At 40.3% G+C, this 24,643-nt stretch overlaps 5 protein-coding genes across 6 annotated transcripts in view; 3 read left to right on the forward strand and 2 right to left on the reverse strand.

The window, feature by feature from the left end:
- Nucleotides 1-4,901: 4,901 nt before the first annotated feature.
- alg10 (ALG10 alpha-1,2-mannosyltransferase) lies at nucleotides 4,902-6,651 on the reverse strand. The gene is made up of 3 exons (XM_030787214.1): nucleotides 6,484-6,651; nucleotides 6,088-6,285; nucleotides 4,902-5,960 (listed from the first exon to the last, which is right to left on the reverse strand). Exons 1-3 carry the CDS (start codon nucleotides 6,649-6,651, stop codon nucleotides 4,902-4,904), a joined length of 1,425 nt encoding a protein of 474 aa, XP_030643074.1.
- A 428-nt stretch (nucleotides 6,652-7,079) lies between these two features.
- On the forward strand, nucleotides 7,080-8,227 carry tprkb (Tp53rk binding protein). 2 transcript variants are annotated; one of them, XM_030786975.1, is made up of 4 exons: nucleotides 7,080-7,271; nucleotides 7,588-7,710; nucleotides 7,800-7,976; nucleotides 8,086-8,227. In XM_030786975.1, exons 1-4 carry the CDS (start codon nucleotides 7,131-7,133, stop codon nucleotides 8,170-8,172), a joined length of 528 nt encoding a protein of 175 aa, XP_030642835.1. In that variant the 5' UTR covers nucleotides 7,080-7,130; the 3' UTR covers nucleotides 8,173-8,227. The 2 variants fall into 2 exon arrangements, with proteins under 2 accessions (XP_030642835.1, XP_030642844.1); XM_030786984.1 differs by having other exon boundaries at nucleotides 7,080-7,172.
- Nucleotides 8,228-9,822: 1,595 nt separating this feature from the next.
- LOC115812291 (L-threonine dehydratase catabolic TdcB-like) lies at nucleotides 9,823-11,902 on the reverse strand. The gene is made up of 6 exons (XM_030774810.1): nucleotides 11,725-11,902; nucleotides 11,373-11,554; nucleotides 10,829-10,959; nucleotides 10,570-10,718; nucleotides 10,273-10,362; nucleotides 9,823-10,064 (listed from the first exon to the last, which is right to left on the reverse strand). Exons 1-6 carry the CDS (start codon nucleotides 11,900-11,902, stop codon nucleotides 9,823-9,825), a joined length of 972 nt encoding a protein of 323 aa, XP_030630670.1.
- Nucleotides 11,903-12,586: 684 nt separating this feature from the next.
- trmu (tRNA 5-methylaminomethyl-2-thiouridylate methyltransferase) lies at nucleotides 12,587-16,444 on the forward strand. The gene is made up of 11 exons (XM_030783364.1): nucleotides 12,587-12,762; nucleotides 12,923-13,088; nucleotides 13,196-13,302; nucleotides 13,413-13,535; nucleotides 14,153-14,325; nucleotides 14,529-14,582; nucleotides 14,897-14,963; nucleotides 15,056-15,156; nucleotides 15,248-15,392; nucleotides 15,619-15,701; nucleotides 15,931-16,444. Exons 1-11 carry the CDS (start codon nucleotides 12,681-12,683, stop codon nucleotides 16,075-16,077), a joined length of 1,248 nt encoding a protein of 415 aa, XP_030639224.1. The 5' UTR covers nucleotides 12,587-12,680; the 3' UTR covers nucleotides 16,078-16,444.
- A 1,209-nt stretch (nucleotides 16,445-17,653) lies between these two features.
- Nucleotides 17,654-24,643, forward strand: part of celsr1a (cadherin EGF LAG seven-pass G-type receptor 1a) — a 65,869-nt gene continuing 58,879 nt past the window's right edge. Inside the window, exon 1 of the mRNA XM_030772367.1 lies at nucleotides 17,654-21,161. Within this exon, the coding sequence (XP_030628227.1) occupies nucleotides 17,654-21,161 (3,508 nt within the window). The remainder of the gene's footprint in view (nucleotides 21,162-24,643) is intronic.

Consider the following 24,643-nt stretch of genomic DNA (forward strand, 5'->3'; position numbering starts at 1 on the left):
AGGTCTGTGGGATAACGGGTATTGGTAGGCCTGCTGTCAGGTAATGACAATTTGTCAGGTCATTTTACTGACAGATAAAACTGCAAACTTAAGGGGTACAACAAAGCCATCTCGAACCTGCATTACCTGGCCAGCAGCCTGAGTAAACAATGGTGAGAGATTCCATCCTAATACTTACCCTAATTCTAAACTTACAATTAAATAAAAGGAGGAAGCATAAGGCCTTTTTGACCTCAAACTGCTCTCTGCTGGCGTGAATCCACAGCTGTGCCCGTATGAGTTTAACACATAGTCTTGAGGACTGTAATATGAAATTAAACAGCTCAGATCTTCAGCTCTGTGGCTAAGCCTATGGTAGTGGCTTATTTATGTTAGAATGGAGGAATTTCACATATCAGTAGTATACAGTTAGAAACTGATAACAGGAAGATGTTGAGTGACCTACTGGTGTTCCTTTTAGGAAGTTAATTTCCAGAAACCTTGAATTGAAATGTTATAGATTCTGCTGAATAAATCAGCATAAATCAAAGTACATTAAATTAACTGATTAAATACATTATATTAAATACATTAAATATCAAATACAATATTTGTGAAACACTTATGAGAATTAACACTATATTCTCTACTATTACTGTAACGCTGTGCCCTGTATCGCTGTATAGTTGAACACCAGCAAAAAAACACATCTCAAGGAAACTCATGGAGCCTGAAACTTACTTTGCCTCTGACCTGTCTTACTTAGCTGAACCCCACTAGACTCTGACAGACCAATTTTTCATGTAATGCTGGTATTTCTGTCACGTGGACAAGTGCCAACCATGCTGTGATAACTACACCTGTAAGAGTCCTTACTGAGCTCAAGTCTCACCTACAGCTTTTCTGCTACTGAGTTGAATACTACAGTTGAAAGAGAGATATAGGCCATATGACAGAGCCCATCTCAAGATGTTCTTTAGATAAATAACGGGAGGCAAATGTAAACGTCTCCCTGTGGAAAGATCTTATACAGTGACAACAGTGATCATAAATGGCATTAGAGATGAGCCTTTGAGACATCGCTATTGCCTTTTACACATTCTACTTTACATTTGGGGCCATTGCAATCAAGTTACATTAAAAGAAACTCCCCCTCACCGCTATCGTCTTTGAGGGATTAAAAAAGACATTTCAATAATCTGCTGCCTTGTTTGAATTCTTCCCACACCCCTGTCATTCTCACTCTCTTCCCAAGGTAGAAATATGCTCTAATACCATAGAAAGAGGGGTTTTTTGCCTCTTGACTCTGGGCATGCTTTATTAACCTCTGTAGAATTGAATTGAAAAGTATGATCTCTTTACTGCCAGAGAAATGTCTCTCGTACCTGTTAACTCCACACGCGCACAGGCGCACTGCAATACCTGAGAGCACTCTGCTGTGTTGTTACGGTAACAGTGAAGCAGTGGGATTTAATAATAGGGGTAGAGTCCTCCTAAAGTTTCCCTCAGGGCAGCAGTGGGAGTCTGAGGATAATTCTCTGAGTACAGAGGGGGAAAGAGAGGTCTCACTTGTTTGTTGAGGCTCAAGATCCTGCTGTACTCATGTAGTCCTGTGCCTGTGACAGAGGTCAGTCAGCAGCAGGGAGAGGAGCCTCCTCACGACATGGAGATAAAGAGGTATTATCTTCTCTCTTAGGGCAGCTGCCTTTCAGTTACTTTTAGTCTTCCTTTTCCCCCTGTTTGAGTAGTGAGGCTTTTGATTACACTGTATCTTGCCTTCTTCACAGAGCCACTTGCTCTCTTCCTTTAACCCTCAACACACACAAAGCACAACATCTCTTTCTTCATCTTTCCTTTAACTCTCATCTTCTCCACAGTATTCTACAACTTCAACACAAAGCTTGCTCTGTCATCCCACTGAACTGTAGATATCTTTGGCATTTCTTTTTACTTCAGAAGCATTTAGAAATGTCTGTTCTGCCATAAGACTCATAAAATCATAATGTCATATGTCATTCAGTTGACAGGTTAAGCCTGGCAATGTCTCTGAAGAATTTTGAATGTGTTAGTGAATGCTAGATGTTTGCCAGCTACCCACATGAAAAGACTCATCCTGTGTGTGGTGGTTGAAGGTTATAGTGAACATGTATATTTGTGCCTACAAATAAGATATACAAGATATCACGAGGGGCAAGACTCTTTTTTGTTGTTGTTTCTTTTGGCAACGATGTCTCCCATGTTCGTATCCACTGCTTGTAGAGAGTTTCTGGTACTGGTCACAATGCTATTGGATGGTATCTGGGACATGGGGAGACCACTGGGGCTCTGGGAGTTGGGTGTATGGCTATGAAGTGTGGGGAGTGTGCCCACCAAGGCTTTAGTCTAATACAGTTTTGAAATAAGCAGAAAAAAAGCAATGTTCTCAGACTGAAAACATTAGAAATGATCTCTGTTTTACTGCTTAATACAGTTATATTTGAACCATTGAATTCCTGAATGTTGCTCTGAATTTTGTCATTTCAGTGGCAGAGATGAATCAGGTGTGCTGGTGCAGGGCAAAAACAAACCTTTTAGGAGAAAGAAGCTAATAGGACTGAACTTAAAACCAGGTCCATGGATCTTGTGCAGATTCACCTATAAAGTGCCTTTATTTGACGCCAGTCTCAAGTGAGAACAAAGATCCTTTCTATCTGTACACAGGAGTTATACAATTATCTAACTACATCAAAACTAAACCCTTCCAGTTGTTCAAAAATATTATCACCTTTTCTTGTCCTAGATTGGGGCCTCTTGCAAACACAACATCCCTCGTTCTTATCAATGCAAATGAGTCAGTCAGCATAATTTAACTTTGTTAAAACCTTTTGCTTGTTAACACAAGTTATGGAATGTGATTATGAAGGGATTATCACATCCCATTTCTGCTGTGTGTTAATGTGGAGAACACATAATGGGGAAGCTAATTATGTTTAAGCCTGGGTGAAGTCATAGCCAGAGTCTTCTTAATTACCTAATATTCTGAGCAAACATCACACCAAAATAACTCTACATAGCAACAAGCCTCCAAACAAAGCACTGACTAATCAATACGTGTTACTTGATTAACATACGGGCAGCACGGTGGTGCAGTGGGTAGCGCTGTCGCCTTACAGCAAGAAGGTCTCTGTTTTATTCCCAGCCAGGCAGCCAGAGTCCTTTCTGTGTGGAGTTTGCATGCTCTGTCTGAAAACTCAGTTTTCCTCCCACAGTCCAAAGACATGCAGGGTAGGCGAATTGGTATGAGTGTCTGTGATGGACTGGCGACCTGTCCAGGGTGTATCCCCGCCTTTCGCCCTATGAGTGCTGGGATAGGCTCCAGCACCCCATGACCCGTAATTAGGATAAGCGGCTTGGATAATGAGTGAGTGAGTAATTAACATAGGCTGCTTTGTACTCTCCTTAACATACTGATCTAACACTAAATTGTTTCAATTCTCTTTATATAGCACTGCGGTCAAGAACGAAAATTGAACATGAGAGCGCTATGAGACTGCTAGACATTAATAGTCTGGAATCACTCTTCATTTTAGTGAACTGTCACCTGAGTTCCTGTAACCTCTCTTTGTGAGAAGTAGAATGTGAAAGTAGATTCATGCTCCTGACACTGTAAATCCAATTCCTACTGGACTTGCATCATTTCTTTATTCCCTTATATATTGTCGCAAACATCTGCAAATTTGGTCTAATTCTGAGTGAAAATATACAATACCAGAAAAAGTCAATCTTGTCTATGTTTATGTGTTGTGACAAAGATGCTTTCAGTACAGCACTGGTCTGGAGGAATTAAATCAATAATAACAAAATCAGTAAACATGAATGCCTAAGAAAATTAGTCAAAGCGAGACAGCCAACTGAAGATGATTGTGTGGCATTATTTGCACACTGGTTCAAAATAAAAGCGATACTGCCCCCTAGGGGGTACAGACAGGCTTCAGCATAAAAACAATGATTGCAGTTGTCTGTATGACTATTACAAGTAGTTTAAAAAGAAGTTACAATTAGTCCTAAATGGATAGGATAATTCTGCAAAATTGGACATTTTATTGCATTAAAACAGTAGTTTTACACAATAGAACAATCCAATCTGAGCACAAAGCAAATGATGTAATAACAAAAGAAACAAAATAGGGAAGGGAAAAAATCAATAACTTTCAGCAGACGTACAGAACAACAATCAATATAGGTGATAAAAAAAAAATAGTGGAATTTACTAGGAGGCACATCACAGAGTAGTGAAGAGACAAACCTAATCAGATTATGTCCTCTCACTCATGTCATGGGAACACATGATGGAACTGATAATAATACACTGAAAAAGGATTTGGAATCACTCTAAAAGTGAGATAAAATGATCAAATGATCTAAAACAATCTGGAAAAAAGGGGAATAAACTACAGTACAGTAATAAACAACAATCATACTTGTTACAGGAAACCATTTCAATGACTCAATCTTTTCTCCACTTTCTATGCTGTGAAGTAAAATATGGAAACACAGAGCTGTAAACACCAGTTGTACTTGATGCACTGAAACAATTACAGTATCACAGCAATTATATTTGGTTGTTGTTTTAGTGTTAAATAAAAATGGCTCTTTATATTATTTTGCTCTCAATTCTCTCACACAGTTACAATAGCAAAATGCTACTAGAAAATTTGCAAAATACATAGAGTAATATTGTTCTTCTGTGGCAAAAACTTCCCAAGACATGATAATATTATACAGTCTATATTTCCAAACAAACTGTACGGCTGTCAATTTTGGTCTTTGCATTGATATTTTACATACAAAAACTAAAAAAGTAATAGGTTGTTCTTTTCACTTTATTAAACTACAGTAAAAAAATCCACAAATGCTTTACATAATTTTCCAGTGTTCATATATCACCACATAAATCTCTGAACAGCTGTGCTGTCTGGCCAATGAAAAGTCTTATAGAGAAATATGTAGAGTGTGGCCACATTGACAGCAGTGTAGAGGCAAAATTCCAGGAGAAGTCTGGTGACAGAGGGCAGAGGAACATGGACACGATACAGCAGATATGGCAGGATGAAATAACGGAACTCCAGCAACTTCTGTGGAACCGTTGCTGCTGCCACACATACACAGAATGCAAGATTCCAGAACAAAGACTTGGACTTGAGAGTGTCCAGAAAGTTCCAAACAGCAAATACATAGCCAGGAACTAAGACAAAACGTACCAACTCATGCCTCTGGAAGATTCTTTTCCAAACATAAAAGGGAAAGTGCCTGTTGTCAGCAAGCAAATATTTGTGAACAAAAGTGAATTTCCAGACCAAGACCAATGCGGCAGTTATCATCAACAGATACAGTAACGGTTGCTTTCTGAGGGATTGCAGAAACCTGACCAGTCGTTGGTAGCACAGTGAAGTGGGGACGGAAAATATGAGTGTGAACGAGAAAAAGTAAAAGAGCTGAGGAAAGTTAAGGCAAGCCTCATGACTAGTCCTGTCTCCAACAACAATTCCCTCATTCAGCACCACAAATATAACAAAACCAAGAGCTACCATCACATATGGCCACACCAAAAAGACCACAGTCTTTATATTGTTTGGCCTAGTGACATAATCCAGCAGGAACTGGAGAAATCTCCGGACACCGCTGACAGTCAGCGGCACCTGGCCGTGAACTTTGTCGTCTCTCTTCTTGGACAGTTCTGTCTTCCAAGCTTCGTCCATTTTCTGAGCGACTATTGTGCCAGCACAGAACATCACCCAGATGATATTGGTTTGACGAAACAGGATGGCACAGATGCCCAGGAGAGCTGCTGCTTTATGACTCCCGTACAGGCACATCAAGTAAGTAAAGAGGGTGAAAAAAGTGGAGCCAGCATCTGTGTAATACAGGAAGGTGAAGAAGTACAACACCGGGAATATGGACAGTGACAGGGCAGAGAGCAGTCTTTGGGCAGCCATACGTGACTGGTAAAACAAAAATAAGGGAACAGAGTTAGTTCTACCTTGGCAGCGACCAGTATGAGGTTGCTTACATACATTTAAATATACACTGTAATACACAACACTTGAATATTGATGTTCAAAGGATTACCTTGTCTTTCTGGTGCACTTTACATGTGATGAGATAGAGTAGGTAAAGATTCCCACAGTTGAAAAGCAGATTAACAAAACGCAACATTGCAGTGGAACAAACCACCTTCCCTGTCAAATCTGCCAACCACACCACCGGTTTAATCACACCGATGGACACCAGGTACAACCCAGGCAACGTAGTGATCATCGGGTCCCACTGTTGAGAATAGACATGAAATAGTAAATGGTAAAAATAATAGGTTTTACTATAAAAAAGTGGCGCCATATCATATATGACTCATGCACATACATATCAAGTAATTTCAAATAATATAATGAACACACGTCACGTTAGCTTGTTTTCCCAGGCTTAAAGACAGGTCTCTACTGACTATGTCCGTGTCGTTCTACGTACCTCACTGAATTTTCCTTGACAGTACCTCTGAGCTTGAGGAACATGAAAGATTTCATCCATATACGGATCTCTCTGTTCCCTCGTTATTACAGAGAAGAGCAGACAGGATATTAAAAAGTTAGTGCTACAGAGAGCGGTGAAAATGTAACCCTCAAATCTCTCCATCATCAAATGTGAAATCAGAACAAATTGTTTGCGGAGTAACACGGCTAGGTAACGTTGCTTGATATAGAAGTCTATAAGTTATTTCAGTTCAAAATTAATCGCAATCATCGACTAACGCTGAACGATAAGTAAGCATCGTATTGGTTGTGGAACCCCAGGATTTGACAGCTTGCTGGTCTTTCAGTAAATAAGCTCCGGGTGGCGGCAAATATGATATCAACAAGGTACCTAGTATTTGTACTCGATTACTGCCGAGAGTTTTAAAGTTTTATACTCATGTTTATTCTAATATGTTAATTATTATTCTTTTCATATGCAAATGCATGTGGATTCTGATGCCGAGAAACAAGTGACAGTGGTCCAACTTTATTCCGTATTGTGTGCACCCTTAAAATGCTTCCCATCTTGAGTAGTCAACGCTTCTGAGAGGAGTACTTGAGCCAAAAGTTATTGCGTGGTTCCGTCAGATTTTACACTTCAAAATGCATTTAACTCAACAGTTAGAGCTGTTTCCTGATCATTTTGTAACGCAGCTGCTCTTTAAAGATGTCAAAAATGCCGCGGAATTGAAGAAAAAAGCAATGGAAGGGCAAATAAGCGGCGCGTTGATCAATGCATCGATGGTGAGTACATCAGAAAATATATCTTACAACCCTTGGCATATTTAGTGAGTAACATTGTTATTGTTGCTAAGTAAAAAGGAACTTACGGTGTAGTCATATTTGCTACTAAGTCCAAAGTCAAGAAAGTGTCTTTTACCTCTAGTGCTGAAAAGACTTAACTTTGTCCCGAATGTTGTTCACCTGAGACATTCTGACTCTGAGGTATAGCGCAGACTGACCCCGTCGGGCAGATTTGGACAGAATCATTCTCATGAGTAATCTACTTCACTGGTGTGCCCAGGAATATACCTGAATATCTTTAATTGTTTTGTTTAAGGTACTGGATCCCTTCCAGCTACTGGTGGCTACAAACAAAGCGATTCACTTACAGAAAACAGGAAAGATGAAGACAAGAAGCCTATACTCAGAAATCATTTTCAATCTTTCACCCACAAACAACGTAAAGAGTTTGTCAGACAGATTTTATAGGACTTATTACCAAAATACTTGCTCAAATCCAAACTTTATTTGTTAATGTTCCTTTTCCAGATCTCAGAGGCATTCAAAAGGTTTGGGATCTCAGACCATGACAATGCTGTTCATATTGTGCTGGTTCACACCAAGGAGGAGGATCACAATATTGATAGCATTCTGTCCAAGGTAGAGGGACAACAGATTCCAATCAGTCAGATGTCGATGCTTAGTGATACTGCCAAGATCAGAAAGGTTTGTTACTCACACACACACACACAAGAAGACATATTATACACAATGCTGATTTTAAATTGGCAGAGCTGAATAATAATACATTTCATTATATATTTTGTCATTTCAGCTGTATAAAGTCACATCTCAGGAGGAAAAATGTGGGAGTCTACTGGATTCTGTCATTTGCAGGATGGCCATCAAAGATGTTTTGTAGTACACTTGCAAGATATAGGTTGTTTTTTACAGAAAATAAAGCTCTAATTGTTGTGCTTGAGTATGTATTTATTACATATATTTCTACACATTTTTTAAAAAGGAAAATGTAAAATGTGACTCTACAGGTGACATCATGAAGTGCATTTTGCCTGACAACACTTTTATATTCCAGTTATAAGTGACAAATTGAAATGTGGAACAAGTATAAAGATCCTCTTTGTCTTGAAAAGAGCGTTTCTCCCCCTTGAGTCTTTTAAGAGCTATGAACTTTCAGTGTTTCCTGTGGTGCAAATTTAACTCATAGCTATTTTAGTCTGTCTTCTCGTGTAAGATCAGACAGGGCACTCCAGAATCAGACCAGTGACAAAAGCCAGGCTTCTCCATTAGCTAATGATTGATCACAATAATGTTCTATTCCATTTATTAATAAATGCTGAGAGATAAAAGAAACAAACCATGATCCATCAGATATTTTGGCAACACACTGCTTATATAGACATTTCCAAACTGAATAAGTGACAGGTTGTAAAGGAAACTTTAAACCCACTATATTCATTTAAGAGCCAATATTTTACATGTGTCAGATTGGGGGTGTGATGTTAGAACAGAAACAATGATACAGTGCATATGTTCAGTCTGCTCAGGTACCAGTCGCAAACTCTCTCTCTGTAATGAGATGTGAACTCTTGCCCTTTCGTGGAATAACAGATCCTGCTTCTAGGTCATCACCACTTTGAGATCAAAGGCAGACAAACTAATTTTCTGTCTTAAGTTGAGTTGGGAAATGTTGCATCACACAACACCAAAAAAAGTCTCTCTCAGTGTCTTGTTTTTCTTTCTTCATTGTTTATATGGGAAACACTTTGCAATACAAATCCATAATTCAGTCTCTAGATGGACAGTCATGTGAATCAGTAGTCCTGAGCCCATACATACCACAGAACCATGATTATCACGGATACGAGAACCGCAAAAGTTGTAGTCTCTTCCAAGTGGCTGTTCGGATAGATGTGTCTGTCACAGGAGCTTTGCCCTTGAGCCTTTTGCCGCCGGGCACGGAGCGGTTGAATCCTTGGGTAAGATAGATTTGAAAAAATCATTATGGAAGGAACACCGTAAAAGTACTCTAATCAAAAGATGAAAAGAGCAAGAAAATAGTTATCCCTGAAATCTACTGAAACCTTAATCAGTGAGGCATCACAGAATTTATGAGCTATTTTCAACCATGCCTTAAATCAGAACTTTTCACTGAGCTGAAATATGAAAGATAAGATCTCATCAAATTCTCACCTTCGAATTGAGTTCATTCTTTCTTCCTAAGAGATGACGAAGTCTTCTGAAATCTCTCAGCAGACAAAAAGTTCTGCCTCAATAAGTGGAGCTGTGATTGCTGTGTGGATTTCCTTTAAAAGTGCCTGGAACCTATGGTACTACAGCAAACCAAAGCCCTGCCTCCGAAAGCTAGGGAGGACCTTAGTGAGTGACATAACTCTGTAATGAGTCATTTTAGAGAGGGAAATCTCGATAACTGAACACAACCATGTCAGATTAATTCATTTGATTTATTTTTGACACAAAAATAGATACAAAATGCTCCTCATGACTTCACTGTGAAAAATGCCTTACTGATACAAAAATGTGTGTTGTTTCACTCAGGGAAGCTGGTAAGCTCATCTTTGCCAATGTTTCCTCCACTAAGAATGACAACAATGTTCTTCCCTGTAATGTCTGGTATCTTATGATTAGAAACAGCAGCAAATGCAGCAGATCCTGAGGGTTCCACGACGAGGCCTGCTTTGTACAAAGTCGACACAGCAGCCTTGATCTCCTCATCACTCACCAGAACAATATCCTCCACAAATTTCTGACAGAGCTCAAATGGCAAAGTACCTAAGATAAGACACACAAGTGAGACAACACCATTAACACAGCAAGACCCTCACAGTCCTGCACATTATGCACCTTCCTGCTTCTGACAAATAAATACATAATTATTTTGTCTCAAAGCACGTAAAAGAAACCATTTATTTTAACAGGCAACATTCTCTAAGTTATCCAAAATGTGTTGTGAGATTTGTTTCAAAGAGAGTAAACATACCTGCAAACGGTGGGGCTAATCCTGAGGCAATGCTTTTAGTCTCCATTCCAACTGGCTTCTTTTCAATGAAGCTCTTGAACATAGTACATGCTTTCAAAATGGGGGAAAAAATGGTGAGTTCAGTATGATGCTTACATACAATAAAAGTAACTGGTTTTAAAATACAGCCTTTTTTCTTAATTGGCAGTCAACGGTTATTTTGCTTGTTGATAAAAGCAATTAAAGCAACATATTATTACCACACAATTTTATGACAGTTGAGTTGTAGTTTATATTGCCAAGTTGGAAAGTACTTACCTCCCTCTGGTTCCACTCCGTATATCCTTGTATTTTCACATCCTGACAGTTTGATGGCAGCAGCTACACCAGCCAATAAACCACCTCCGCCACAACACACCACCACAACATCTGGATTTGGCATCACCTCCAGGATCTCAAAACCAAGGCTACAATACAGAGAGACATGAGCTCAAACATTCAATCATCAGATAGATAGCTTGTGGTTAGAGGGGTGACAGGATGCAGGTCGCTATTTTCAGTTGCACGCCTTGTATACCTTGCATGACCTGCAATCAGGTCCAGGTCATCGTATGAGTGCAGCAATGTCATGTTCTCCTCTCGCACACACCGATTAACTACGTTCATGAGGTTTGACGTTGGCACTCGTTCAACCTCCACTCCAAAACTCTGCAGAGATGACCAGATAAAACACGTTTCCTTGATTCAATCTTATTGAAAATATCTTCGCTGAAGGGTATATTCAGAACACTAGATAAAAGCATTTGAACGTACTCATATTGCCTTTGCCTGAATGTTTATATTCTTTTTTTGAAAACTGACTGATTAACGTGGACACAACTTTGTTTGAATTGCTTAGTACCCAAGACAATGACTCGGAAAGCAACACAGAGGTATATCTATGATTTTGTACGTTTGAGGTCTTGCTTTGCCTGTTGTGATGAGCGTCAATTTTCAGACCTCTGAATAAATCTGTTCAACTATCACTACCTACAGTTGTCTTGATTGGTTTTGTTCATTTCTCTGATTAATCTGGTTGAGTTCATCAGTGCTCTATCATGTTATGTCCTGGGATACTTTACTTTTATCAGTACAGATCTGGAGAGGGGGGCAGTTTCAGGCATCACCACTTTTCCTTTAGTTCCATAGAGTTTTGTGGCATAGGCAAATGATTTCCCATAGTTCCCTGCAGACATGGTGACAAAATGACCTCCTCCGGATCTCTTGGCAAACTGGTTGGCAACTCCTCTTATTTTAAATGAACCTGTTAGAAGAAAAACAAACATCATGGAAGAAGGCCATAAAGCAAAACAAAACAAAACAAAACTGATCCCTGTTTTTTAAGGCACTGACTTAACGGTACACATAATTGTCTGTACTAAATGGACGTTTACTGTATTTCTTATTGAAAAAGCATTATTCAGTGAGTCACACCAGTCCTTTGCATGTTCTCCAGTTTTATGTGGATGTTGCAAGTGACGTTCAGTGGTAGTGTGGTTTGGCACCATGGAATCATAGGGGTGTTGATCACGGCCAGAGGGCTGGAGCTCACTGTCTCTCGGGCCCTTCTGAGCATTTCCAGGGTGATGCTGTTCACCGATGAGCAGTCCATTCTGTGAATGATATAGAAATACTGAATTTGAGAGGCCTGGAATACAAATTCAGCCCGACAGAGGACGCGAGCGGAAGATTTAATCTAATTTTAACCCTACACATTGTGGAACAGACTGCTTCACGATTCAGTGCTAAATGGTTGAGATTATATGAAAAACAGCAACAACATTATGCATTATTACCTCGCTGATAAATACTCTCATTTTAAGAATACGCGAATCACTACAGAAATTCTGGGTGGGAAATCGTCATTTTCCTACTCTACAATAGAGCAACATTATAACACTGTAACTGGAAAAGTGCAGTGCACTGTTTGCATCTTTTGCAAATATACGTTATATATTACTGCAATTTAAAATTCTTACTGCTTCAAATTACAGTTCATTGGGCTAGAAGCATGCATCGTCCTTAAAGCGATGGTGCCGGAAAACAACAGTATGATAATCTCTCTCGAGCAATTTGTGTCAAATAGCAATTAAAGTTTATCTAACCTCTAAGATCCCTGTTTTCAAATTCTTTACACTTACGTGTTGTTGAGGACCTCACGCCAAGGCCACCAAGACTTCTTATGTAACGTCAAAAGTCTGATGATTTACAGCAGATACATGACTCGGTACAATTTTTCAGTCTAATCCTTGTTTCCAGCGGGACGTTATTTTTGAAAGGACCGCTAACATGGCAGCCTCGTATAGCGAACACTGGAATGTAGTTACTTAAGTCACCTGAGTTATCCGCGTGTATTTGCATGACTTATTTTTTTTAAAGGTGTTTATGTAATGGGAGTGATTAGACATGTTGTGTGTGCTATGTCTGGCGGGGTTGACAGCTCTGTCACAGCTCTCCTACTTAAACGAAGAGGTGCGATCTTTAGATGTCAACAGCGATTTGTTCATTGTTACATGGTGACAGTCTTGCTTACTTTAACTACTTGAATGAGTTGTGTGTAATTGTGTATTTTAGTAATGGATCTTTCAGTGTTGACAAGCCGCAAACACCCAAGATTTGTGCTGATTTTCAGGTTATCATGTCACCGGTGTGTTTATGAAGAACTGGGATTCTCTAGATGAGAAGGGGGTGTGCACCTCTGAGAAGGACTGTGAGGATGCCTACAGAATTTGTCAGGCGTTGGACATGCCTTTCCACCAGGTGTCTTATGTCAAAGAGTACTGGCATGAAGTTTTCAGGTAGAGACTCTCTCCCTCTCTCTCTAGCTTCAGATCACATGTACTTTTTTTAAATTTTTTAATTAGTATGTTTTAATCGTTCACTCTTACCTTGGTGTGTCTTTTAGCAAATTACTTGGGGAATACCAGAAGGGCCGGACACCAAATCCAGACATAATTTGCAACAAACACATCAAGTTCAAGCATTTTTATCAGTATGCTATCAATACATTGGGTAGGTAGTAAACCTATTTGCAAGTAAGATTAACTTGTTATTCTGAATCTAAAGTTGTAATGTTTTCTTGCTTCTAAATGTTTACATTAAATATTGTCCCATGGCCCCAGGAGCAGATGCCATAGCAACAGGTCATTATGCAAGAACATCCCAGGAGGATGAAGAAGTATTCCAACAGAGACATATACCTCCTCCACAGTCTCTCTTCAGAGATCGCTTTGAGATCAGAAATCGTAAGCGCCAACTTGCAAGTTTGGCTTTGCTGACTACATATCTTCCTTATATATTTGTTATATTCCAATCGACTGTGCCAGTCAAGTTTTCTCAACTGCCTTTCATACATTTGTTATAAGATATTTTAGGACGTGAGATATGTAAGTCATTCTTTCTTGTTGACCCCCCCCCCCTTTCTTCTAATAATTCCTTTGTAGTTCCTTTTAATTATGTCCCTCTCCCCCTTATAAGGTAGTTAACCCAGTGAAGGCGAGTGAGATTAGCATAGGCTTCTTCTGACACATATAAAGCTAGCCACTCCATTTCCATGCTACAAATTTCACACTACTTTCAAATGACATAATGTACCTGTACAAGAGGAGTGCTACTCACCTGACTGTAGCCACAACCACCAGTGACCACTGTGTAGCACATGTCAGAAAGCCCATGGCCAGCATACTTGGCTAAAGGAACACAGCCAGCTGCATGCCCTTTGATACCCATGTTGTTTCTTTTCTTATACTGCTAAACACCTAATGCAGGCTGATGTTTGTTCTTGCTATCCTTTTGCTGCTGCTGCTGTTGTTGTCGCACCTCCCAGTGTAACTGTTTTAATCGTTTTATTTTTCTGTTTAAGCTGTGAGACTATATCAAGGAGCAGATCGTTTCAAGGACCAGACATTTTTCCTTAGCCAGATCTCCCAGAATGCTTTACGACAGACAGTCTTCCCCCTATCAGGGCTCACCAAAGACTATGTGAAAAAGATTGCAGCGGAGGCTGGTTTCCATCATGTGCTGGAGAAAAAAGAGGTACTTACTCATACCTACCATACTGTAAAATGTATTACCTTCCTAAACTATTTTATACAGATTTGCTAATCTGGGTCCTGCAGACCTTTAAGAGATGTTTCATGCCTAACAATTGAACCAGTGGAATCAACCACTCAGTGCCCACTTAGGGTGAACATACAGACTAGATTGTACATTTAACTGTACTTTGTGCTTGTCTCCAGAGCATGGGCATCTGCTTCATTGGTGAGCGACATTTTGAAGACTTCATCCTTCAGGTCTGTCTGGTTATGGCATTGTATCTAAATCTTAACAATGGAATGTTATTAAATATATTAAGATTTATTTCTTTGTTAATGTACATGTTGTGGCCTCTTATTTACTGCATTGGTCCAAATTTCCCATTAGAAAAGTGTATCTTTACAATGATTGATGTGTTATAGACATTGAATAGCAAAGCAAAATAATTGAATAAATAATTTACTTTGAAAGAGAAAGTAATTATTATTACTTTATCTCTTTATTATTTTGCTTTTTGTTGAATGATCCATGAGTAACCAATGCAGACTCTTATCAGTTCTTTCTGTGTCAGTATTTAGAGCCTAAACCAGGAAATTTTGTCTCCATTGAAGATGGGAGGATAATGGGACAACACAAAGGTAGTGGATGGTATTCTATCATCTGTTGTAAAATAATAAATGTTTCTATCTGTTCAGCTCATACAACTGCTACTTCCTGATTTTCACCACAGGTTGGTTCACATTCACACTGGGGCAGAGGGCAAGAATTGGAGGGCAGAAGGATCCCTGGTTTGTGGTTGATAAAGATATCACAACTGGCACTATATTTGTGGTAAGAATGACATTTCTCTTAAATTAACATGTAAACCATTTATGTATACACAGTTTTTAGTGATAGCTGATCTAATTCCAAATTGTGTCAGGGTCCTACCACCAATCATCCAGCTCTGTTTCGTGACACACTACGGACTGACCGCTTTCACTGGATCGCTGAAGAGCCACCTGCTGAGCTTATCCGGACCAAGATGATGGAGTGTCACTTTCGCTTCATACATCAGATGCCTTTAAGTCAGTAATTTTAGATACATAAAAAATACATTCAGTTTCACATTTTTAGTCTGTGCAAGGTTTTTCATAGATACTGTAGTTTGCAAAAGTGGAAATGATGCTATGAAAACCAGTGACTGTAAAAGAGTTATTGCGAGGGCTTCCAGTTTTACTGTCCAATGCAAATAAATGTACTTCACCCTGTAGTGCTTAATTTTATTGGTTTGTGTGTGTGTGTGTGTTTCAGCACCCTGTACTGTGACACTGAATCAGGACGGATCAGTTTGGGTTATGACTGCTCAACCAATGAGAGCACTGACGCCTGGACAGGTAGACTCGGTGGCACAACACAGTACACTACATTTACTTTTATTGCTATACAAAAAAAATGATTCTATACAAGTGAATGTATGGAAAATGGAGAAGCAGATCAGAGATGATAGCATCTTTTCTTGTTCTATATATGTGAGCAACTGCCTAATCGACCTACTCTTTGCCTGGTACATTTCAGCGGTGACTTACTCTCATCTAATTATTGACTGTATCCTTCTGTCTGCAGTTTGCTGTGCTTTATAAGGGAGATGAGTGTTTGGGCAGTGGGAAGATCATCCGCCTTGGCCCCACAGAGCATACGCTTCAGCAGGGCCGAAATCGACAGAGTGGAACTCCCACTGATACAGAGCACAGTCCAGAGCCAATCAGCTGAGAACCAGCGCACTCACATCAATACAAATCCTCTCTTAGAGCCTGTTCATTGGAGCAGCTCAGTGTCCTGTTATACAGTTACACACTGGTAGAGTCAGTGGTTGACACAGCAGTACACAGGCCCATTTAAGAAATGACTGAGGAAAAAAAGTGTTTGAGAGATGTAGTAACACAATGTTGTTTTCATACTTCTTGCTGTTTTTAATGCCTTTTAGGATCCCAGCATATGTTTTAAGATACTGTCCAAATTGTGACATTTGCAATTGTCTTGTATATAACAACCCAAAGGTGTAAATTGACACCTTTAGTAACCAAAATGGTTTTCAGTTTAAGTGCCTCTTTATTTATGCATCTGTATCTACATTGTTAGAAAAATACATTTAGAATTAGCATGGTATTCGTTTGATGTATGCAAATTGAGAAATTCTGAAAAATTACATTGGTGCTAGATTGTGTGTGTGTGTGTGTGTGTGTGTGTGTGTGTGTTTAGTCTAGGGATTAAACGATTGTAGGTCACGTTTAAATCATTCTGGATTATATCTCCATTGACCACAAGAGGGCATAAGTCATACGCGGTAAACCTTAGGTGCGCTTGTGCGCTCTTCAGTACGCACACGGGATATTGAATTGGAATGGAAGAGGGCAACATCCAGGGGTACAGCTACACTCTGTGTTACTTTTGTCAGTTTAGATCAAATGAATGTGATGTAAAACACTTATTTTATGAAGCGGTGCTCCCTGAGATATCAAAGTCACGTTAAACTGTGCGGTTTTTAAAACTGGTTACTAAAAAAAAAAAGATGTAACTCATAATTCCGAGCTGGGTGCCTATTTACATTTGTTTTTTCATTTATTAGTGTAATCTTTGCTCTTTCGTAAGCAAGACTATGTCTTACAAATTAGACTTTGAGTGCATGCCTAATTCGGAGCAGGTTCACATTAATATTCCTAAAAAATAAAGAAAATTCTCAATCTGGTCGGCATCTTGATACAAAGTGTAAACTAACTTGATGAACTAAAAACTCCCAGTACCAATATGTATTCACTAAAATGCATACTTGATTACAACGACAGAAAACAAACTTTTAAATGTAGAGCGCTTTCCCAGTTTTGAGACACGACCAGAGTATCTAGACACTAAACATAGTAAAGGTCTTGATACACTTTGGTGACTGTCACGTTTATGTTTTTAATGTTGTTAAATAATAAGGAATCAAACAGAAAATGTTCTATATATTCAGAAACTGAAACAAGCAATGGATAATTTTACGCATGCTTCGGATATGCCGTAATATTCACCAACAAGCCCTCTAGGATTGTGCCTTGCGGGGAAACACAGCAGGTTTATGCTAATCGGTGTCGGAGGAGGGGAGACACGGAGCCATTTTGTCGTCATTTGAAACTTAACGTGGAATCATGTCCCTGCGGTCCATGGAAACTTTGGATACGAAATGTCTTATTAACCGTTAAAAACTTATCATGAAGGACAAAACAAATTTCAAGTGTCGGGAGAAGGAGAGTTAAGGGTTTCTTTGGATATTTTGGAGAGGTGGCTTGGAGCCGTGGAATTTTAAATCATGGAATTGTCTATGCGGTGGATCTGGGTTCTCTTCAATTTGCCTCTCTTGGGATGTTTCGATTTACATCTCTCGGACACTTTACATTCTGGGGCCATTTTGGCCAATTTGACCCTTGGATCTAGTTGGACATACAAAATTGACAGGACTTTAACTTCCAGACACATTCGGAACTTTTTAAAAGTAGATTGGCAAAATGGGGTGGTAAGTCTCCTTCGTGAGGTGGACTGTGCGCTCGTCGCAAAGAACCCAGTGCCTCTTTATATCAAAATCAATTCTTTGACATCTGAAAGCTCTATTCTTACATATTTTAATGTGTTTGTACATGGACATGGTTGCCTCATCAAATACAAAAGAAAGGATTTCTCTGCCAGGACAGATATTTTCATTGATTACTACTTGAGAGCAACTTCCTGTTTTTCCTCAGGTAGATTGCTTGTCAATGTAGAGGATCATTTACCTGCTTTCACGCGGCACAGAAAGTTTTCAGGCTGTATGTGTGATGGGAGAGATCTGAAAATAGGTTTTCATAACGGGAGTTTATTTCTGAATGACGGTCAGTGTTTTCAACTAAGAGAGCGGGACGAAGTGCCTTGTCTGTGTACGCTTTATGACTCACCTGGTGACCAAGTCACTGTGCGCGTCAAGTTGCGTTTTTTGACGGTTGATCGTCTCAAGTCCTCAAAAAACGAGCGTCATACATCCAATTTAAGGGAAAAAAGAAGTGTAAATTCTGCTCCTCAGTTTCAGTTGCCAAATTACCACGTATCCGTTCCAGAGAATGAACCAGCGGGAACCCGGGTTATCACACTAAAAGCCACAGATACAGACAGTGGAGAGGCTGGTAGGATTGAGTATGGAATGGAAGCTTTGTTCGATAGCAGATCTAATGACTTTTTTGCAATAAACAAACAGACAGGTAGTATCGAAACTCTGAAACCATTAGACAGGGAAGTGAAAGACACTCATGTCTTTAAGGTAACGGCAACAGACAATGGCACCCCTCGGCGCTCCGCCACATCTTACCTTACCGTAACTGTTAGTGATACTAATGACCACAGTCCTGAATTCGAGCAGAGTGAGTACAGAGTAAGCATTCGTGAAAATGTGGAGGTCGGTTTCGAAGTGATAACAATAAGGGCAACCGACGGGGATGCGCCGTCAAACGCGAACATGATCTATAAGATTGTGAATGGCGACGGAGTAAACTCAGGTTTTGAGATCGATTCACGAAACGGGCTTGTTAAAATCAGAGTCCGTCCTGACAGAGAGACTATGTCTGAGTATCAGCTAATAGTAGAGGCTAATGACCAGGGAAAAGACCCAGGGCCCCGCAGCGCTACCACTATAGTACACATCACTGTGGAGGATGAGAATGACAACTACCCCCAGTTTAGTGAGAAGAGGTATGTAGTTCAGGTGCCTGAGAATGTGGCTAGCAATACCAAAGTGGCCCAGGTTGAAGCAACTGATAGAGATGAGGGCAACAATGCCAGAGTTCATTACAGTATAATCAGTGGAAATGTTAAAGGGCAGTTTTACATTCACTCCCCCACTGGTGAAATTGATGTTATTAATCCACTTGATTATGAGATGATAAGAGAATATAATCTACGCATAAAAGCCCAGGATGGAGGCAGACCTCCGCTTATCAATAGCACAGGAATGGTGGTTGTGCAGGTGGTGGATGTTAATGACAATGCCCCCATGTTTGTAAGTACTCCCTTTCAAGCAACTGTGCTGGAGAATGTGCCCATAGGATACTCTGTGATACATATCCAAGCCATTGATGCTGACTCCGGCGACAATGCCCGTTTGGATTACACACTCACGGAAACTTCTCCCGATTTCCCATTCACCATTAACAACAGTACTGGCTGGATAACAGTTAGTGCAGAGCTGGACAGAGAGACTACGGAATATTACACTTTTGGTGTGGAGGCAAGAGACAATGGAATCCCTGTGATGTCATCCTCAGCAAGTGTCAGTATAACAGTTCTGGATGTGAATGATAACGTCCCCACGTTCACGGAGAAAGTGTACTCCCTGAAAATCAATGAAGATGCTGTGGTGGGCACCAGCGTGCTGACGGTGACGGCAGTGGACAGGGACGTGAACAGTGTGGTGACCTATCAGATCTCTAGCGGCAACACACGAAACAGGTTTGCCATCACCTCCCAGAGTGGTGGAGGCCTCATCACTCTGGCATTACCACTGGACTACAAGCAGGAGCGGCAGTACGTCCTCACCGTGACGGCCTCAGATGGCACTCGCTATGACACGGCGCAGGTCTTTATCAATGTCACCGATGCCAACACACACCGGCCTGTGTTCCAGAGCGCCAACTATCAGGTAATGATAAGCGAAGACCGGCCTATTGGTTCTACTGTGGTGGTCATCAGTGCCACGGATGAAGACACGGGGGAAAATGCTCGCATCACATATGTCATGGAGGACAATGTTCCACAGTTTAAGATCGACCCCGACAGTGGTGCCATCACCACACAGATGGAGATAGACCACGAGGATCAGGCCTCTTACACTCTAGCTATTATAGCCCGTGACAACGGCATCCCACAAAAGTCTGACACCACCTATGTGGAGATCATAGTTCTGGATGCCAATGATAACGCCCCAGTGTTTAGCAGAGACAAGTACCATGGGACTGTTAATGAAGATGCCCCTCTCCAGACCAGTGTGTTACAGATATCTGCTTCCGATAGAGACTTTGGATCTAATGGGAGGGTAAGCTACACGTTCCAGGGAGGTGATGATGGTGATGGTGACTTCTCAATTGAGCCATACTCTGGCATCATAAGAACAGCCAGGAAGCTGGACAGAGAAAACGTGCCAGTGTATAATCTGAAGGCTTATGCTGTGGATAGAGGAGTCCCTCCTCTCAAAGCAGCTGTGGAGATTCAGGTGTCTGTGCTGGATATTAATGACAACGCTCCAGTGTTTGAGAAGGATGAGCTGTTCATCTACGTGAAGGAAAACAGTCCCGTTGACTCAGTTGTGGCCCAGATCAAAGCCATGGATCCGGATGAGGGCACCAATGCACAAATCATGTATCAGATAGTGGAAGGGAACGTTCCAGAGGTCTTTGACTTGGATATTTTCACAGGGGACCTAAAGGCGCTCATAGATTTAGACTATGAGGCCAAAACGGAGTATGTGATCGTTGTCCAGGCTACATCTGCCCCACTGGTTAGTAGAGCAACTGTGCACATTCGCTTGGTTGACGTGAATGACAATGAGCCTGTCCTAAAGGATTTTGAGATAATTTTTAACAACTATGTCACCAATAAGTCAAATAGCTTCCCTTCAGGAGTAATAGGGAAGATTCCCGCACATGATCCAGATGTGTCAGATAAACTAAAATACCGTTTTGTGTTGGGAAATGAGCTTAGTTTGCTGATCCTTAATGAGGATACTGGAGAGCTGAAGCTGAGCAAAGACCTGGACAATAACAGACCCCTGGAAGCATTGATGAAAGTGTCTGTTACAGGTAAGTGCATTTTCATTTTCACTTACATCAAAAAGAGTGTCATCTTGCGTCATTTGTGTTCAATTTTGTGGTTTCTTTAAAGTTCTAAAATATCTAGTATTTGGTTACTTGTTTATTCATTGTTTGATGTTTGAAACAGATTCTAGAGAGGTTTTAATAATGTAACTCAGCATTTAAAAAATATCTATCTGGTTTAGTGGGTTCTTCCACTGCGTTTAAATGTGCGTCCTTATAATGGCTGATGAGACAATTATGCATTAAGTGTGTAATGAGGCTAACGTTCTCTGCTGTAAAAACGGTTTGACTGAAGTGTGCATTTTGCCCAGGCTGTGCATGCTCCAGGCTAAACCAGGATCTGGTTCTGCTTCTTTTGAGTGATTATGGTGGGTCTGGCCTATGTCACATTGTAGTAGTGCTTTTGTAGTTCAAAAGGCCCAAAGAGGTTTTATTAGTAACTTTGCATTCCATAATTGCATTTACTGCGTTTTTTTGATGATAAAGATTGATTTCTTACTTTACCTTAGGTTTCAGTAATTCTGTTAAATCCTTAAATTAATTCAGGTTTAATGAAGAACGCAGTGTAACTGCAGCAACTGAAGTCGAAGTTGAAAGTGAGCTTTTGTCTTTTCTGGGATAGTTTCCATCTTCTGTTGTATTTCTTGTAAATGGCTGTGGTGGCTTTAAGCAGAGTTTTGTTTGTGGAGGTGTGTAATACTGAAAGAATTTGTGTCAGATATCCCATTTGTTGCAGCAGCAGCAGACCTTGCTCTCAGAGTTAATGATTAGAGGGCTGAAAAGTACTCTCATTGTCATAGACATTGACAGACATTAAATTGAACATAAATGCCACCATTCACAGTAACTGCATACCGTAGACTGTGCAGCTGCTGTGTCTGTGACGTAATATGTTGTTGTAAAACTGTATCTAGAGAGCTTACTGAGTTTCTGTGTCTATTAATGACCTTGTCTCTAGGTCCTCATCCATACCCCATTCAAATGGCTTCAGAATCTTTGGTCACTCTTTCTTACTTTTTTTTTTTTATTTATTTTACAGTAGTCTTGTAAATCACTGGATGAGATGACTTGCCACTGCTTAAGAGCATGCCCTTTATGGCTGGGGTGGCCTTTATTGCCACTCTTCCTCTAAATAGCTGTGCTCATGATCATTGTTGTGTCTTAAAAGAGTAGTTATGTCTCGCATTCATTTGTTGTTTTGTGAGTCTTATCCATGACAATGAAACCCTGATTGTTTTCTCGGCCACATCTTTATGCTCCTCTTTCCATCTTGACTAATGCCCACCCTCTTTCTTTCTTTCTTGCTTTCGTACTTGCTTTCGTACTTTCTTTCTTTACTTCTTACACATAGAGATGGGTCTGTTCAGAAGCCTGTCTCTCTTTATTTCCCTCTTTGTCTGCCCATTTCTCTCTCTCTGCCTTACTCTTCATCAGAGTAATGCATTTCACAGCCTGTCTCTTGTTTTCAGACCTGCCCTCATGTCAGATGTTAGGTAAGCATTAACAGTGGTTATCTGACCTTTTAACCCTGGGCCCAAGGGAAAGGAAGTAGCCCTGAGGGGTAATCATGAAATTTGATAGGTTTCAGCAGTCAGTGCATATCTGCTAATGAATGAAGAACAGTGTTGTAAAATACACCCCTTAACTCTTTTGTTCCAGCTTCTGTTGTTTAACATGTGATGCTGACTGTTACTAAGCTGTTATAAGCTGTTTTGTACTGCATTTTCCCCCATGCATATGTTTAAAACAAAAGAAACTGTACAAAAATTCTCAGGCAATAACTGAAATAGTGTTTTGGATCCTTAGCAGGTGTCTTTCCAACTGACTTAGTTTCAATTATTTATCTAAGCCCCTAGAAACATAAGAGCTCACTGATTTGCCCCTGATAAAGTAGCTTAATGCTCTAGTCACAACACAGGCCTGTCTTCTTGAGAAAAAAAACACCGTTGAGCACTACAAACAAGGAGAAGTGAGGGCTGTGTGTTCTCTCTGTAATATAATCTACCTTATCAGAGTCTGTCAACATTCAGCACTCCTTTCCCTTACACGGGGGCTAACACCCATGATGAAGATGAGCATTGATTTTGCCACCCGGCTGTTCGGTTTTACTGGGTCAATACAAATGATCAGCCATCTGCTAAAACATGTACGTGGAGAAAATGGTAGCAGCGGGCAATCAATGTCAGACTTCAATTTTGCATGCGAAATTTGAGCTTTGTTGTGTGTATTCCTTACAGAGTTACAGTAGATGTCATGTCCAAAGAAATGACAGGTACTAAATCAGAATTCCCAGTTTGTTTCTTTTTCCTCTTTGAGTCATGAGTGTGAGCTTGTCGTTACATGCATACACCCAGAGCAGTGGGAGCTTCTGCCCCTTGGCTACTGCATCTACGTCTTATGTGCTGGTTTCACCCCAGATAAGACAGCAGGACTCTCATAGCATAGCTTTTTAACATTTCTGTCTGAACCTCTGAAGTTTATCTCAGTTGCAGCCTTAGGGCTGATTTTACTGCTTTATCTCCCATAATCAGATTTCCAGTTGAAATTAAGAGGTTTAAAAGCATAAAGACTAATAAGGGGACCAGGCGGTGCAGCAGAAGAAGGCAGCTCATTGACGTGTGTGAACTGATTTTGACAATACTGACAAACTCACTGATGAAGTGTCCTTTCCTCCTCCATGTCTCTGTATTTCCAAATTCTTTGTTTCTCTTTGTCCAAGAGAATTTCCAAATTCTTTGTTTCTTCGATCTCAGTTATATGTTTATTTTTATATTATTTCTTAGAGTGAGTGATTTCTGATTGACGTCTCTAGTTTTATGCCAGAATGTTGAGTAAATTCATTTGTACTTTTTATTTAGTTTATGACTGTGGGTCATGAATGAGAAAGAGTGTGAGTGAGTGTATGTCTTGTATGTGGAGAAAGGGGGAAGCACAGATACTCTGCCCAGCTGTGCCCTGAAATCTACAGTCTGACAGAGGATGGCTGCTCCTGACAACCATGCAGCAGCTGCTGCAAACTGACAGAAATGTTCTCTACCTCACCCCCAAATAGAATCTGTCAAACACACCGCAGTATCCTTTTTGTTTTTATTTCATACTTACCGTTTAGATTCGCTGTATTCACTAAAAAGTGAAAATTTCCCTCAATGGTGCTGCTGACACAAATAATTTACACTGTTTGTGGCTTCGTGTCTCCGGGCTTACTGTGTAAGTAACGGCTGTGCAGCCCCAGTGTCCTACATGGCATCTGTATTCTGGTCAACCTTTGTACTTCTGTTGTCATAACAAAGAGGGTCTTTAGTCCAGGTGTAAGGACACTCTCACCTTCTCTCGTCTTTGCCTTCCACATCGCAGGCCCTTAGGTGGAGGTGTTGGGTGTCATGCCCTGTCAGACATTCCAAATTGATGATTTTCTTGAGCTAAGTTAGGTGGTTCAACCCCAGTTTTCTGGAATTCACTGCTTATTA

The sequence above is a fragment of the Chanos chanos genome, chromosome 1 (assembly GCF_902362185.1).
Source record: "Chanos chanos chromosome 1, fChaCha1.1, whole genome shotgun sequence".
Taxonomy (NCBI): Eukaryota; Metazoa; Chordata; class Actinopteri; order Gonorynchiformes; family Chanidae; genus Chanos; species Chanos chanos.